Raw genomic sequence first — 14,610 nt, 5'->3', positions numbered from 1 at the left:
GTTCGGCAGCCACGGCCCCAGCCTGCATCCTGAACTTTGAACTGATTAGATTTGCCAGAGGGAAGGAAGGATGTCTAATTGTTTAATTTCCACCATTATCAAAATATTTATAAGTAATTAGGACGGATGGCGGCAATTACACTATGATTAAGGCTGGCCCGCACTTCATCAGCGGCCCTTCAGCTCTGCAGCCTCACTTATTTATCTCCACCACAAACAAATCCATTCCCAGTGGCGCTGCTGCCAACAAGGAATCACAGTTATTCACTGCCTGCAAAGGGCTCATTCATCCCAGGCTGCCGCTCGTTGTAGGAGCGGGGCTGCACAGCGAGCGCGGTCGCTGGGCTGCAGCGGGAGGAAATGGGATTTCAGTGGGGAGGGAAGCAAAGCAGAGCTGAAAATCCCCTCTCTTCCCGTGCCTGGGGTTCAGAGCTGGGTGCTTCAGCCGGGCGCACGCACCCCTCCTGCTCATCCTGCCTCGTGCAAGCTGCGCACCGCTGAGCCCCGGGATCAGTTCTCATTGATGCTCTGTGAGACAAGGTTTTGCCTGTTAATAGAAGAGGGGGACCTGCAGAGCTGCCCCTCTCAGAGGAAGCATCTTCTCACCAAGCACCCCACTTAAACAGACCCGGTTTTCCTTCACGCGCGTTGTCCCAGCCCTCCTCCCGCCTCACACGTGGGATTCCATCTCCTAACATGCATCCCGGAGCTGCATCCCAGGTTGTCCCCATGGCACTCAGCCCATGGCTCCTGCAGCATCAGCTGGAGGTCCCGGGGGACCCAAATGACACCCTCAACTCTTGGCTTTGTTTTCCAGCCACTTTCCACCAAAGCAACTCAAAGGGGAATTCCCCAGGGATGGATTAGCTGGGGCTGCACCCAGCACGTCCTTGGCTCAGCTCCTCTTGTCTCAGGTGTGACGAGTCCCTGGGATAAGTTGATCATAGGGCACCTGAGCCAGCTTCTCTGCAGCCCTTCTTCTTTATAATCTGCTGAGGAGAGGGATGTGTTGTGCTGCGTTGGGATGAGCTGCAAGCTGCAGTGTGTCACAGCGATGGCCTGAGACCTGGTCAACTCCTGCTGCCTTCCGTTTAGAGCAACATCCTGCTCATGGGGTAAGAGAGATGCTGTGGGGAGCTCTGAGCCAACCATCCCATCAGAGCCGGGGCAGGGGCTCTGCAGTGAGTGCTTTAACACGTGCTTGTGGAGCCTTCCTCAAGTGCTTTGTTCCAGGCTGGGAAAAGGCAGAGGCGATGGGAGAACAATGGGCTGCAGCTTCCAAGTTGGCAGGTTCCTCTTGTCATTTCTGGGTGTTCCAAAGGGCTCGGGCGCTGTTGGGATGCGGACCTTGGGAAGGGCTGAGTTCCCGGAGGCCTGTGTCGGAAGGAGACAGGAAGTTTTAGGTTCCAAATGAGTTACTGAGGGGGGAATTCATCACTACTCTTGAGGTGTTGTAATCGTCCCTTGCAGGGAGGGACATCAGAGCTGCCTGCTTGGGGCTGGTTGGAGTGGGGCTTTGCAGGGCTGAACCTCACAGGAACAACTGCGGTTCCCCCGCCTTGTACCGAGAGCATCGGCTCCAGCCCATGTTGCCAAAAGGAGGGTGTGTAAAACCAGAGCAGAGCAAGGAAAAGAGGGTTTAAAGGGGTGAGGAAGGCTCCTGCAGTTCCCCAGGAGCTATTATCACAGCTGGGGGAGGTCGAGAGGGAAGTGAAGGTGAGGTGCAGGCAGTGATTCACAGAACCTCAAGTGTGATCACAGCAAGCTGTGAGGGATGGCATGTCACCAATACAAGGTTCAGCTGCGTTCAGGCTGTCACAGGCAGCGAAGGCTCGATGGAGAGAGCTTTCCTTTGGGAAAGGTCAGAGTGACACTGTTTCACATCACATTTTCACAGGATTCTCCATGGAATCAATGATACAAACTCCTCCGCGGTGCAAAACTGCAATATTTGACCTATTTTTCTACTTTTAAGGCCCACTGAAGAAGTCGAGGCACTGTAAGAGCTTCCTGTACCTCCAGTTTTCAGAAGGAGGAGGGAGTGTTTGTGACCCGTTGCCATTGCACTTAGGAACTCCTCACTGCTTCCCCCCCCTCTTAATTTATGTATGTGGCATTCCTCTGTTGTGAAACAGGCTGAGGGATGCAGGCAGCAATCGAGCCCGTCTGCTTAATCAGGATAAGCCCGATCTGTGCACACAGTGTCCAGTTGGCAGTGAGGATAATCAGCCTACAGGCAGTTTAAATGCTCGTTAGAGTACATTTTATTCATCAGTATTTAATAAGTAATGATTCTGAAAAGCTCTGAGCGTGGTCTGTGCCCGCTCCGTCTCCTGCTGTGTTCCTGTCAGAGTGGATAAGTTAAACGGGGTTGAATCTGGTTGATTTTTGGATGAATACCCACCAAGGCATTTCTAGATGCCACAAGAAGTTGCAGTTATTGAGTAGGAGGTGCTCTTTTGCTTGATTTAGTCCTACATACTGCAAAAAAAAAAAAGAAAGGAAAGGAATGGCTCTGAGCTGGGAAGCTGGGCCTGGTTTTCCATGGCTCAGTGTGTGCAGGCACTGGGGTGGTGTTCCCCTCACTTGGACTGTGGGGGGCTATGCCACTGTCACACAAGTGGCTTCAAAAGGGACCATGTTGGGGGGGCTGTGCTTCACAAGGGAGAGTTTTCTGCTGCCCCTGGACAAAGTGAGTGTGGAAGGGAGCAGCTCCTGGCAGGGAATGGCTTACAAAGGTTAAAATCAAGTTCTAAAAGCCCATGTTCTGGTAGCTCCACTTCAGAAGCCTCACACAGCCCATGCTCTGACCATAGCAGCCAGGGTTAGTGGTGAAGCTCCTGACAGGAGTAAAATAGTCTTTACTAACAGTGCTTTATGAGCTAGATGATCCATTGCTGCAGATCCAGCAGTTAGCCTTCAAAATGAGACCAGAGTCAGGCTTTTCTGGGAAGGAAACTTTCCCATTATCTCAGTGCTTTGGCAAATCCTATCATCCGGTGAACTTGATGGAATTTCCAGCTGGTGTAAGAGGATCATCTGCTCATACAGCACCTGGGGCCAGCAGAGCTCTGCCGCGAGGATTTGGTACAGCTGAAAGGAAAGATGGAGTGGCAAACACAGCAAGCAGCGTGAGGCAGCTCTGCAGCCCCCCTGCAGGACTGACCTGCAGCAAGGCGAGAAGAGAACCATGAAAGCTGGGTCCTTCATTCTCCTGTCTGCAGGGCTGTGGAATTTATTTACCCTCTCTCTTGTCTTAGAGCCCCGATTTTGCTTTCGCTGCTGCTGGTGTCTGCATCCCAGCAGAGCTCCCACTGGTGGAGCAGTAGGGAAAGCCCTGAGCCAGTCAGTGTTCGCCAGTGCACTGCACAGTTCTGCACAGAACGCTTCAGACACAAAGGAACAGTGAAAAACAAAGGGAAGGGCATTTAATGTTTCTAAATCACAAAGATGAAATACTTCTCCTAATACCTACTAGGAACTGCTCATAGAGGTTCTGCTGTGTGTCAGCATGGCACGGAATTCCGCTCCAACTGTCTGCCGTCTTTCCCTGAGTGCTTCCCAGCTCCTTTACATTCTCTGAGCAAACTGCAGCACAAAGCTGCAGCGTGGCTGGTGTCACCACCAAGAAACGGGCTCTTTGCACTAACAGCCACGTGACAAACGTCCTTTTTGTTCTCACTGAATTCCTTTACCGTGCATGAACGCTTCAGCTCCTGCATCACTTCTACAGTTTAAGTGGTCCCTGAATACAGAAAATCCGGAGGTGGATGAATGAAGTTTTGCAACTGTTCATAAAGGAATGCAGGATTCCAGAATTGGCAGCTAAAACTGAACAGAACATCACAAACTGAGTTTTCCACAGCTGCTCTTCGGTTTCCCAGTTTTTGCTGTCAGTTTATCAGCAAAATCTTGCTCCGTACATCCTGACTTGAGGATCTGCACAAACCTGGCAGATCACCTCGTTGTTGGGACTGTAAGTTCCAGGCTCACAGACCACTGTGAAGAGAACAACAGGCAGCACGTCAGGCAGCTCTCCTCTGCCTTGGCTGCGTCTGGGGCCATCAGACACCACCACGTGCTTCCCAGTGCTCCAAAGGGATCCTCATCTTTCCCAAGCTCTCTGAGCCTGCCTCTCACTAAACCCCCAACCTCCAGAAGTAGCAGTGGGTGCTGCTGGCAAAAGGTCTTTTAAAAACAGCTGGGTGTTTTCTAGCAGCTCTGCTATTAAGGTCATTGCTCATTTGCTTTACACCCTGAGCGTAGTTACTCACCAATGACCTGGAATTAAAACCCCACCTCACCGCTTCCACTTTATTTGGCAATACGGTTTCACACCTGCAAACGTGCTAACAAAGGCTTTTCCGTTCTTCTCTTTCTTAAACCTGCAAGGGAAATGTCTTTCCAAAAGACGAATGGAAACAGTGCCTTCCACACTGATATTCACCAACCACTCTTCAGACAAACCTGTGACCTGAGCTAATAAAGCCATACATGAAATTGCTGTGCTTCATATTTACCACAGCAGCCCGCACAGCCCCAGTGGCTGACGTTGTCCTTCCCAAAGCCTGGTCGGCAGCTGTCGATGTGAGTCACTGAGAAGCTGTTCTCCACGTAGTGTATTGTAGGGACGGTTTGGACCTCGTGCCTCAAAACATACGTCTGCTTCTTGAAAAACTCCCCAATTCGATCTCTTGCCTAAAATCCAGAAACATTGGAGGAATGAAAGACGAGCCAGTTAGTCGTTAGTGATTTAATGACATCAGTTAACGCTTTATCATCCTGATTCCCGCATGCACTGACCCGTTACGTTAACTGGGAATCTTCCTCTGGTTTCAGGGGGCCTGGGATCAGACCCAGTGTGTAGTCTGATGGTGTGGTTTAACATTAAAAAGCCAGAGAACAGGTTTTAGAAGCCAGCTACGTTAGACTTACTTTAAATGGCATTCTGTTTATCAAATCATTAATCAGAGATTTAGTTTAGAGCTGGAAGTTCAATATACTAATACAAATGTTAATTCTTCTAAGTCTTTATTCTTAGGGGTAAATATAAAGGACATGATGAGCCTGACTTCTTATTTTTAAACTGTTTGGATCAATTTGCCTTTTAAAACCAGTTTTTTATCCTGAAATGAATGATCTGAACTCTGTGAATTGTCATTTGCAATGCTATTAATCCCGTAAAATGCGGGTGAAGCTGGATAACCACCAGTGGAATCAGTTAAACACACAGAGAAGACACAAGGGTGGTTGACACAAACCTCTTCAACTCTCATGTTTGTCACACCTTCGCAGTCGTAAGGAACCTGTTTGCAAACTTCCTCCCATCCTTGTGCAAAAGGATTGACTATGGGTGGGGGGAAAAAGACACAGTTAAATGTGTTGAAGAATGCATTGCAAGGAACTCAAGTATCTTTAGGCTCATGACCATTTTCCTTTTACAAGGGAAAAATGGTGGCATTTTATCAGCTATCTCCTTTCAAGAAGCCTTTCCAAGTGCACACCTTGAAAAGAGCATTTCTTGTTTAGGTTGTAAGAAGGATGGTGCTGCAAATTCAATGTATAAACTGCATTTTAGCTCCATCTGTGGGCTAGTAAGAAAAAATACAGGGACTCTGAAAGCGAACAGGGAAACAGCTCTCAAAGGCTTGCCTGATTTTCATGTATTTCAGGTGTTGTTTATTGCACTCTCGGCTTTATAAATACAAATGATCCCTCCTAAACAAACACGGGAATCTGTTACCTTGAAAACTAACAAACAGTTCGTGCAGGAGGCCTCGGCTGGGTACCCTGACAGAGTGGCACTTGTAGGAGGACTCGGTGATGTGACACGTCAGATCCGAGATGATGCTAGTTAAGATTTTCAAGAGCTCCTCAAAGAACTGGCTGTTGGCTTGTAGCTCACACTGCCTGGTAGTAAAGCGAGCGAAGATCTGATATGCGTGGTCAGCTTCCCTGTATGCTGTAAGCAGAGTGTTTGTGTGTGATCACAGACTGAGGCTTCAATAGAACCTTAACGTCTCTAGCAGTGTACTTTGAAACATGGGCTCTTATTCAAGAGCAAATGAATATATAAAACTCACTCATTAACCACAACACAACAAATTTGGCCTTGCCAGAGCTGACTTGGGAGTGAGAGACATCTTAGTTTGAAATGTACAGGAATTTCTGTGCTTACGGGGCTCTGCTCTCAAATACTAAAACAAGAAAGTGGGCAAATAGTGAAAGAGCACAGACCGAGTGTGTCTGCAAAGTTGTAGAGCTGCAATGGGTTGGGATTGTGCACGAGCACCCTCTGCAGCTCTGCTGGAGGAGGGAAGGGTTCGTAAAATGATTTTAGAAGTGTTTCTCAAACAGTTTTGGATGTTATTTTGTGGTGGGGAGGTGATATTGTGAACAGGGGTTACAATGGGGGAGTGGCCTCTGCTTGGTTTGGCAGTCTCTAATGTGGGAGACTGCACTTGGACATGAGCTTCCTTTTCAGAGCTTGGATCTGGCTGGAGCTGCTGTAGTTCACTTGGTTCCTAACAAGGGTAGAGATTGTTTTATGCTTGGTAGCAGTTATTGAAAACATTTCCCAAAGGTGGGAGAAGGGCTGTGTGTGTATAAATATAAAAAAATAGAGATTTTCTACTCTGAGATAAAATACCAGCTCATTATTTTGTTATATCAAGCCTTGCCATAAACATGCACTTCACAAACCCACCAAACCACAAAGGCCACGTGCGTTGGTTGGCTAAGGAGCTAGCCAGCTTACCATACACCATGAATTTGTACGTCTCAAACATTTCTCTTTCTTCCTGTGTCGTAGTTTCTAAGATTTTGTGAGAAAGAGTGCAAGTGTAGGCTCCAGACATGTACTCCTTAAACCCCAGCAACATCAGCTTTCCTGTTTCTGTCAGATTCACATGCAATTGCCCTAGAATAGAAACAGGAAACACTTGGTTACTGGAAATGTTTGGTCTCTGATGCTCTGCTCATTTAGGACATTTGAAGATGAAACCTTGCTTTTGTACACAGTGACACTGATTCATGTTAGTCTGAAGCAGTCTAAAATTGATGACCTTTGGGACTTATTGCAAGTTTGCTTCTGTCTCAAGCATTTGGGCATTTTAGAGGGAGAAAAGAAACACAATCTAACTTCAGAGCTGATGGAAAACATTGACAAAAGACCAAGTGACTCTTTGGATCCAACATCCTGCTGCTGGATGGTTGAAACAAGGAAAATGGGAGATTTCATGCACAGTAATCTCCTTAGCCACTTGTGGCTGACTTTTCCCTGGTAAAGAGAAACCAGGAACTATTTCTCTATCTCCTGATTGTCTTCCCACCCCCCAAGGCAGTCTCTACATTTGTGAAGTGTCTGTAAAAGGCTCATTTTATTAGTGAGTGGGGGGGAAGTGGCCAAGGCAGGCTGAGGGGAAACCCTTTGTAGTCTGAACAAGGTGGCTGACCTTCCAGACTTCTTCCATCTGGACCAATCCACAAATAGTTGGGATCTATTAGTTCTTCTCGAGCACGAGCCAAATCCATACACAGAAGAAATGGGCTGTTGGTAAACACCTTAACATAGACGCTAACTGCAATACAAGAGGAAGGTAAAGGATGTGAAATGCTTCTGTTGGATGAAACCCCCAAAATACTCATTTCAAATACACATTTAATGTAATGCAAGGTTTATTTTTCCGGTTTGGGCTTGGAAAGTGTCAGGTTTGGGCTAGGAAAGCGCCAGGTTAACCTTTCATCTCCATTCACTCTCATTATGGAACTGTCCATTGTGTGGTTGGTGCTGACTGCACGCAGGAGACACTCGAATCCCACCCAAAGCATATTGGTGTGGCAAAAAAGGCCTGCGATGTTGAGCCTGTTGCTGAGTGAGACCCTCATTGAGACACTGGATTTTCATAAGAGCTTATAGGACAAACTTCCAGCTTATACAAACAAGCTTGTAGGACAAACTTGTTCCTAAACCCATGTATTGTGCTCTGGAGTCTCCAGCGTTGCGTTTAGTGTCACTTCTCTGTGTAGCTGCACCTACATACTGCTCATTGTACTTCAAACTCCATTGTTAAAAGTCCAATAAGACCTATGTATATATATTTATAGATATATAACCCAAATTTATGTATATATATATATATAAAAGGCAAGTTTACCTTCATGTTTGGGGTTGCCATAAACACAATTCTTTTCCACTAAATCAACGGAACGCTGCTCTTCCTCTGCTCTCCCTGTAGGCAAAAGGACTTCAAATGTTAAGCCAGAAACCTGAATGTGTGCCAGTTGAGCATTTATTTTGTCCTAGGGGGTTTATTGCCTTTTTCCTCCTCCCTTTCCTCAAAAACAGGGGCTCCCGCTTGTCGGTTTTCATCGCTTTAGTGCCCAGGGTGCAAATCTACCTGGATGTTACCAGGTTCCAACCCTTTCTCCTTACATAAAGCCAAGGCAACGGTCATAAACCGAACCGGGAAGGCAGTGTGGGGAGAACCAGCACATGGGGGCTGTGGGGGTCCGCAAGCATCTGCGAGCCTTTGCCCCTCGGGGCACAGCCTGGGTTTGAGGGTTTCTGTGATGAAACCCCTCAGGAGATGTGACAAGCATTACAAATGTGTGGGGTTTTTGCAGGCCGTGGTAGATGAAGACAGCTCGAACTCAGGCCCAGGGCACGAAGGATGCTGCTGGCATCACGGAACAGTAACCCCAGGCCGGTTTGGGTTGAAGGCACCTCAAAGCTCCAACAGTCAGGGACACCTTCCACTGGAGCAGCTTGCTGCGTCCAACCTGGCCTTGAGCCTAGCGTCACTTCTCTGTGTAGCTGCGCCTACATACTGCTCATTGCACTTCAAACTCCCTTTTAAAAGTCCAATAACACACACATATATATTAATATATATATAACCCAATTTATATGTATATATATATATATATATATATATATATATATATAAAGGCAAGGGATGCGGCAGCCACAGCTCCTCTGCGCTCTCCCTCCACCACCCCGAGCCCCGCCGCGGCTCATGAGGGAAGGGAAGGGGGGGGGGGGGGGGTGTTGGTTTGATGCCGGCCCCGGTACCTCCGTGCAGGGACCCCAGCGCCGTCACCGCCATCACCACCACCACGAAGCGCAGGAGCCGGCCCGGGGCGGACCCACGGCCCCCGCCGCCCGCGGCCATAGCGGGGCTCAACGGCCCCAACCGCCCGCCCTGAGGAGGAACGGCCCCGCCGCTTCCCGCCCTGCTCCTCCTCCCCTCAGCGAGGGCGGGAACAGCCCCGGGGGGGGGGGGGGTCCGGGCCGCTTCGCTTTTTCCTCTTCGCATTCACTTTTTACTTTAAAAAAAACCCTTTTTTTGGTCGTTTTCTGCCCCGCGGGGGAAGGGCGGCTCCGCGCGCCGGTTGTGAGGCACCTCCGTTGTTCAGCGACGCGGACACGCGTTCTTTGGGCTTGAAAGGGATGAAGTGAACCCCATTGCTGCCGCTGGCTGTGACAGGGATCGGAATGAGGGCTGAGCGTGTCCTGAGGGCTGGAGAATGCATCTGTGTGTGAGGGGTGGGTTCTGCAGGGAGAAACCCCTGCGGGCCTGACCCGGCTCTGGGGAACAGCACCAGAGGGATGTGGAGGGGATGGATGAGGGCAGAGGAGGCCATGGAGATGCTGCGAGCGCTGGAGCAGCTCTGCTCTGGAGCCAGGCTGAGAGAGCTGGGCTGGGGCAGCCTGGAGAAGAGAAGGCTCCTGAAGGGGAGACCTGAGAGCAGCTCCAGTGCCTGAAGGGGCTGCAGGAAAGCTGGAGAGGGGCTTGGGACAAGGGATGTAGGGACAGGCCAAGGGGAATGGCTTGAACCTGCCAGAGGGGAGACTGAGATGAGCTCTTAGGCAGAAGCTCTTCCCTGTGAGGGTGCTGAGGCGCTGGCACAGGGTGCCCAGAGAAGCTGTGGCTGCCCCATCCCTGGCAGTGTTCAAGGCCAGGTTGGACACAGGGGCTTGGAGCAAGCTGCTCCAGTGGAAGGGGTCCCTGCCCGTGGCAGGGGTTGGAGCTGGAGGAGCTTTAAGGTCCCTTCAACCCAACCCAGGCTGGGGTTGTCATTTGAAGCACTCTGGTTTCTCAGTCAGTTACGTGCTTTGGAAGACTTGCTCATGGCTTGGAAACTCTGTAAAGTAGAAATATTCTGTTTCTAGAGCAAGTGCTCTAAAACCACTCGGGAAACAGCAGAGCAGGGAAAGGAGGGGACTTGGGTTTGACCACGCTGCGCATCCTTAGGCTCGAGCTCAGGAGCCCTGGCCCCTGGTAATTCCCTAAATCGTATTTTACTGGGCGGCCCCAGCCCAGGACAGTGTCCAGAAATGATGTAATAGTATTTGCATAACAAATATGGAACCAGGCAGCACGGGAATGAGGGTTATTTCTGTAGACAGCTGTCAACGTTTTAGTTCAATGCTTCCACGCAAAAAAAGCACTTAAGTTACGAGTTCTGTTTAATAAAGTATGCAAAAACAAGCGTGAAAAGAAGGTATCACATTGCTGACAGAAAAGTCTTTTACTCAAGCCTGGTGGTATTGTAAAGTAGCGTCCCTCTCATTTAATGCCTTGTGAAACTCCTTGTCCTGCTAAATGTGTGTGCTGCCTCTTTATTTCACTTCTCTCTTTGCGGCTACAACTTTCTTCTCCCTTCACCCAAGATACTTGCTCTCAAGTGGTCGGTTAAGGTAGAAGAGCTCTGTCAGGGTTCTCATTTTTAATGGCCTTGAGCTGCCCAACAGCTCAGAATGAGGTCCACCCCAAAAGATCCAGCGTTCCCATGCAGTGAATGTTTTCAGGTTTACTCAAAGGTCACACTCCACTTGGGTCACTTGGTAAACTGTCTGCCACAGACGAGTCACGGGTCAGGCTGACCATCCCCTGGTCCTAAGGATGTAACGGCCCTGCACAGCCCAGCTTGCTGGTGGTTATAAAATGGGATCTTTGCTATGAAGCTTTGCCTGCAGTTCCGAATCTTAAGCCTGTAACTTAGGCTGCTGGTCTGCGTGTTTAGTCAAATGACTCCTTCCTTTTCTAGTCTCCAAGATTTCGAACTGATAAGTTGTCATTGCAGATTTGTGAGCTCAGGGGAGGGGAAAAACTGGTTTTCTTTAAGCACATGGTAATGGTGGTGGGGGGGAGGATTTAACAGGGCAAGATGTGAAGTCATGTCATTCTGAATTACATTACTAGCTATTTCTGCTAGCAGGCTAGAAGCCGAAGTAGGAAGTAATAGAAGAGTTAAAAATACATACTGTGGACTTGATCATGGTGTGAGTAGATATTAAAAAGGCAAATATATTTTATCCTAGGAAATACATGGAGAGAGTTCCAGGAACACAGGGGCACGTGAACGACCTGTGCAAGGCTCTGGAGAGATGTTACCTGGGATGCAGAGCACAAGTTTTGTCTCTGATCTTTAAGGTGGGTGACCTAAAGAGAAGGAGAGCCCTGATGACCACTGCAGAGGTTTTTACAGGCTGGCAAACCCAGGCTCTTTTGGTTTCTGCCCTTGAAATAAGAGCAGAAAGAAGACATTATTGGTTTTCTGATGGTAAATATGAGGGGATGTAAAGGTTTAAATTGGAGAACAAACCTGGGAGTAGGAGAAAATGGCCCTGAATAATCCTGGGCTTTCTGATCATCACATAGTAGTTTCCAGGGCTTCCCTGAAGTTCATAGGAGCAAGAAACCTTTCAAATTACTAAATGGTTGGGGAAGGGGAATACAGAGATTGTCTGGAATAGCAGAGAATTGGGCTTGATTCTCCCAGGTACCTTTGTTTTTTAAACACTGTATTTCCAGAATTGTTTTCCACGTGATGGAAAAGTCTCGATTGAAGAAGCAGTCATTGACATTCCACGGAAAGGAGGAGAATCCTGGCTCCATGTCGTGTTCTCACACACCTGAGCTATGGCCGTTCGCACTCACTGCCTTTGGGTTTGCATCCAAGCGATCAGGTCAGATCACAGTTTCATTTGCCACTTTGTTAACTTCTAGACGATCAGGTTGTGGGAGTGTTACCAGTAAAAGAACAAAAAAAATGCATTAAGGCTCCATCCACCCTCTTATCAAACATTGATTTCTCAGTGTTAAAGCACAGCTGAGTTCAGGGCTGATCTGAGATCAGAGCCAGCTCTTACCTTTTCAGGCCTTTCCTTGGTGAGTAGCTCTGGGTGTTGGCTGAAGCAAAATGCCATGATGACAAGGGCTCAGCTTGCACATGAAGTCAAGACTGTGTTGGCCTGGCTTTAATTTGTTTTAACTTAGTAAATGACTTTGTAACTTGATTTTCTTCTAAATAGCAAAGCAACTTTGCTAAGAAAAGCAGCTAACTCAAGTTTTGTTTTGCTTATCTCAGTCATTTCATGTACAATCCGAGGAGCGTGATCCCTGAACGAGTAATGCCATGAAAGCAGCACTTGTTGAACAGCTAAGGCTGCCTTGCCATGTTTATGGGATGTGTAGACGGAGCCAGGACAGACTGAGCACAAAGGAAAATGGAGTTTGTCGAACAGAAGTTACTCTTTCACGTGCGTGGGCACTGCAGTGCACAATCGCTGCACCAGTTCTAATCCGAGCTGAGCCTGCTTGGCTCTGCAGTGTGAAATGAAATGAGTCAGGGCTCTGCCAACGCAAAATAGCTCCATGTCACCCTGCTACGCTCTCCATATGAATAGCTGGTGTCCCTTGAGTGACCTAACCCAAGCCATCGCAAGATTTCCAGTGCTATTTTGGGGTATAGGCGCTTGCTGCAGGCTTTACAGATCAAAGGCTCCCTAAAATAAGTATTCTGGGTTAGCTGCCCATGATGGGCTGTGGATCTGTGCACACAACCTGGGAGCACTGCAGGAAACAGATCAGCTTCTTGTCAGATCCACTTCCGAGGGGAACTGTGGGTTGAAGGAGACCCTGGATGTCATAGGAGCATGTGTAAGCCCTCAGGGTGAGGTTACTCCTGTCTTGTTGGTTTACATTCCCTGGAACTGCTCCCCTCAATCCCGTTCCTGCCTGTATCCCTGCCCAGGGACTGGCCATGGCTTTCTCACTGATGGAGCCACGTCTCATGGTGGGGACAGAACTTATCTCCAGTGATGCTGAGGGAGGTTTCCTCTAAAGCACAGGGCTTCCAGGGTTTTCTTTTGGCCCCTTTTGTGTGGGATTCACCCTCTGCCCATCCCATCTCCCAGCCTCTGGGGGATGGCCGAGTGATGCTGCTGCAGAGACCCCGGCGCTTTGCGCTGCTGCTGGCCTCCCGTTTCGGAGATGCATCCCTCAGCCCCTGTACCTCTTTTCTCCCCCCGTTCCCGAGGGGCCTACTTCTGCCTGTGTCATCGCCGAAGCACCAGCAGCGGCCTCCCAAGGGAGGGCAAAGCCCCCGGGGCCAGGTCGCCTCCTCCGGCCGCCGCCCGGCGCCGCTCTCCGCCCGCCCAGCGCCTCCGCCGGGCCGGATGTCGCGGTACCCGCGGGAGGCGAGGCCGCTGCGCTCTGACAGCCCCGAGCCCGGGCGGGCAGGTGGAGCCGGGACCGCGGCCGGAGCATGGAAGGTGAGAAACGATCCCGCTCGTTCCGCGGGCCCGAGGCCGGGGAAGCGCCGCCGCTCGGGGGCTCGCCCCGGGCTCCACCTCCCGGTGCTCGCGGAGTCTCCTTCTGCAGCCGTGAGGAGAAACCTCATCGCGTGGTGCAATTAAACAGGAAACGAACGGGGCTCTTTGCCCCCTCTCTGTTTAATTTCAGCACCGTCACAACGTGTAGGATAAAGTCGGGCTTTAGAGCCTACTGTATCCGCTGTTCATATTGTAGGTTTTAACGAATTAAAGGGGGTGTTGGTTTCTTTTTGCTTGGAAAACGTGCAGGTAACTTTCAGAGCCAGCAAACCCCAAGCTGTATGTTAATCTTGGGCTGCAGTGTAATTTGATTTGGGAGAAAAGGAGCATTAGCAGAGTTTGTAACAAGCCTGGCAACGCATCACTTGGTTTGTTGTGTCAGAGTTGAACGGTTTTATTTCAACTCATCATTTGAAGGACTTGAGTTTAGGTTCTTTTCCGTTTCAGTGCCCTGAGGTCTTTGGTTATTGTCAGTTAGATGCAGCTGCCTCTTTAAAAAGTGTATTCTCCTTTGCTAAAAGCTTTAAAAATGTTTGTATTTAAAGAATTCTTCTCCTAGAATCTGACTGAATCGAGAGACATAACTGATGTTGAGACAGACTGGGTCTGGTGCCAGCTGGGCAGCTTCATTTTCTTGGTCCCCCTGGGTCCACTGTGTGTCTATGGGAGGAGGAAGCTCTTTAGGTGTGTCAGTGGAGTCTGGTTAGAACGGGAGCATGTTTTTGGCATTCCAACTGAGGTTATTGAAGTCTCTTTTCTGTGTTCCTGTTTCTTATATGCTTAAAGTTAACATGCAAATAACCCTTTGGGTTTTGGTTCTGTCCATGGGGATTAAGAGTATCAGAGGATCAGGTAATGTGCCTGAGCTTGTTACATTAACTTCATCCAGAAGGTGAAAGTGCTGTTCTGTGTATCTCAGGCTACAGTAACTGAGCAGTGTCTCTGTTTCCATGGGTCTTGGGGAAACCTGAATTCCACTGGATGAAGGG

General features: G+C 49.1%; 2 protein-coding genes across 2 annotated transcripts in view; one reads left to right on the top strand and one right to left on the bottom strand.

Annotated features, from left to right (window-relative positions):
• Nucleotides 1-3,503: 3,503 nt before the first annotated feature.
• ZPBP2 (zona pellucida binding protein 2) lies at nucleotides 3,504-9,173 on the bottom strand. Its single transcript, XM_057416612.1, has 8 exons — nucleotides 9,074-9,173; nucleotides 8,157-8,231; nucleotides 7,455-7,580; nucleotides 6,758-6,919; nucleotides 5,744-5,962; nucleotides 5,262-5,347; nucleotides 4,521-4,698; nucleotides 3,504-3,999 (listed from the first exon to the last, which is right to left on the bottom strand). Exons 1-8 carry the CDS (start codon nucleotides 9,171-9,173, stop codon nucleotides 3,902-3,904), a joined length of 1,044 nt encoding a protein of 347 aa, XP_057272595.1. The 3' UTR covers nucleotides 3,504-3,901.
• A 4,248-nt stretch (nucleotides 9,174-13,421) lies between these two features.
• Nucleotides 13,422-14,610, top strand: part of IKZF3 (IKAROS family zinc finger 3) — a 30,730-nt gene continuing 29,541 nt past the window's right edge. Inside the window, exon 1 of the mRNA XM_057416667.1 lies at nucleotides 13,422-13,561. Within this exon, the coding sequence (XP_057272650.1) occupies nucleotides 13,555-13,561 (7 nt within the window). The 5' untranslated portion in view covers nucleotides 13,422-13,554. The remainder of the gene's footprint in view (nucleotides 13,562-14,610) is intronic.

This window comes from Pezoporus wallicus, unplaced genomic scaffold, assembly GCF_028554395.1.
Source record: "Pezoporus wallicus isolate ANWC-B61680 ecotype Strahan unplaced genomic scaffold, APGP_CSIRO_Pwel_v1 scaffold_7850, whole genome shotgun sequence".
Taxonomy (NCBI): Eukaryota; Metazoa; Chordata; class Aves; order Psittaciformes; family Psittacidae; genus Pezoporus; species Pezoporus wallicus.
This window is presented reverse-complemented; position numbering and strand designations above follow the sequence as displayed.

Coding starts and splice junctions, on each gene's coding strand:
- ZPBP2 (XM_057416612.1), bottom strand. CDS start 9,173: ATGGCCGCGGGCGGCGGGGGCCGTGGGTCCGCCCCGGGCCGGCTCCTG. Junction 5,348..5,743: donor ACTGTTTGTTAGTTTTCAAG/GTAACAGATTCC, acceptor CCCCACCCATAG/TCAATCCTTTTGCACAAGGA. Junction 4,000..4,520: donor GGGCTGTGCGGGCTGCTGTG/GTAAATATGAAG, acceptor TTCTCTTCACAG/TGGTCTGTGAGCCTGGAACT.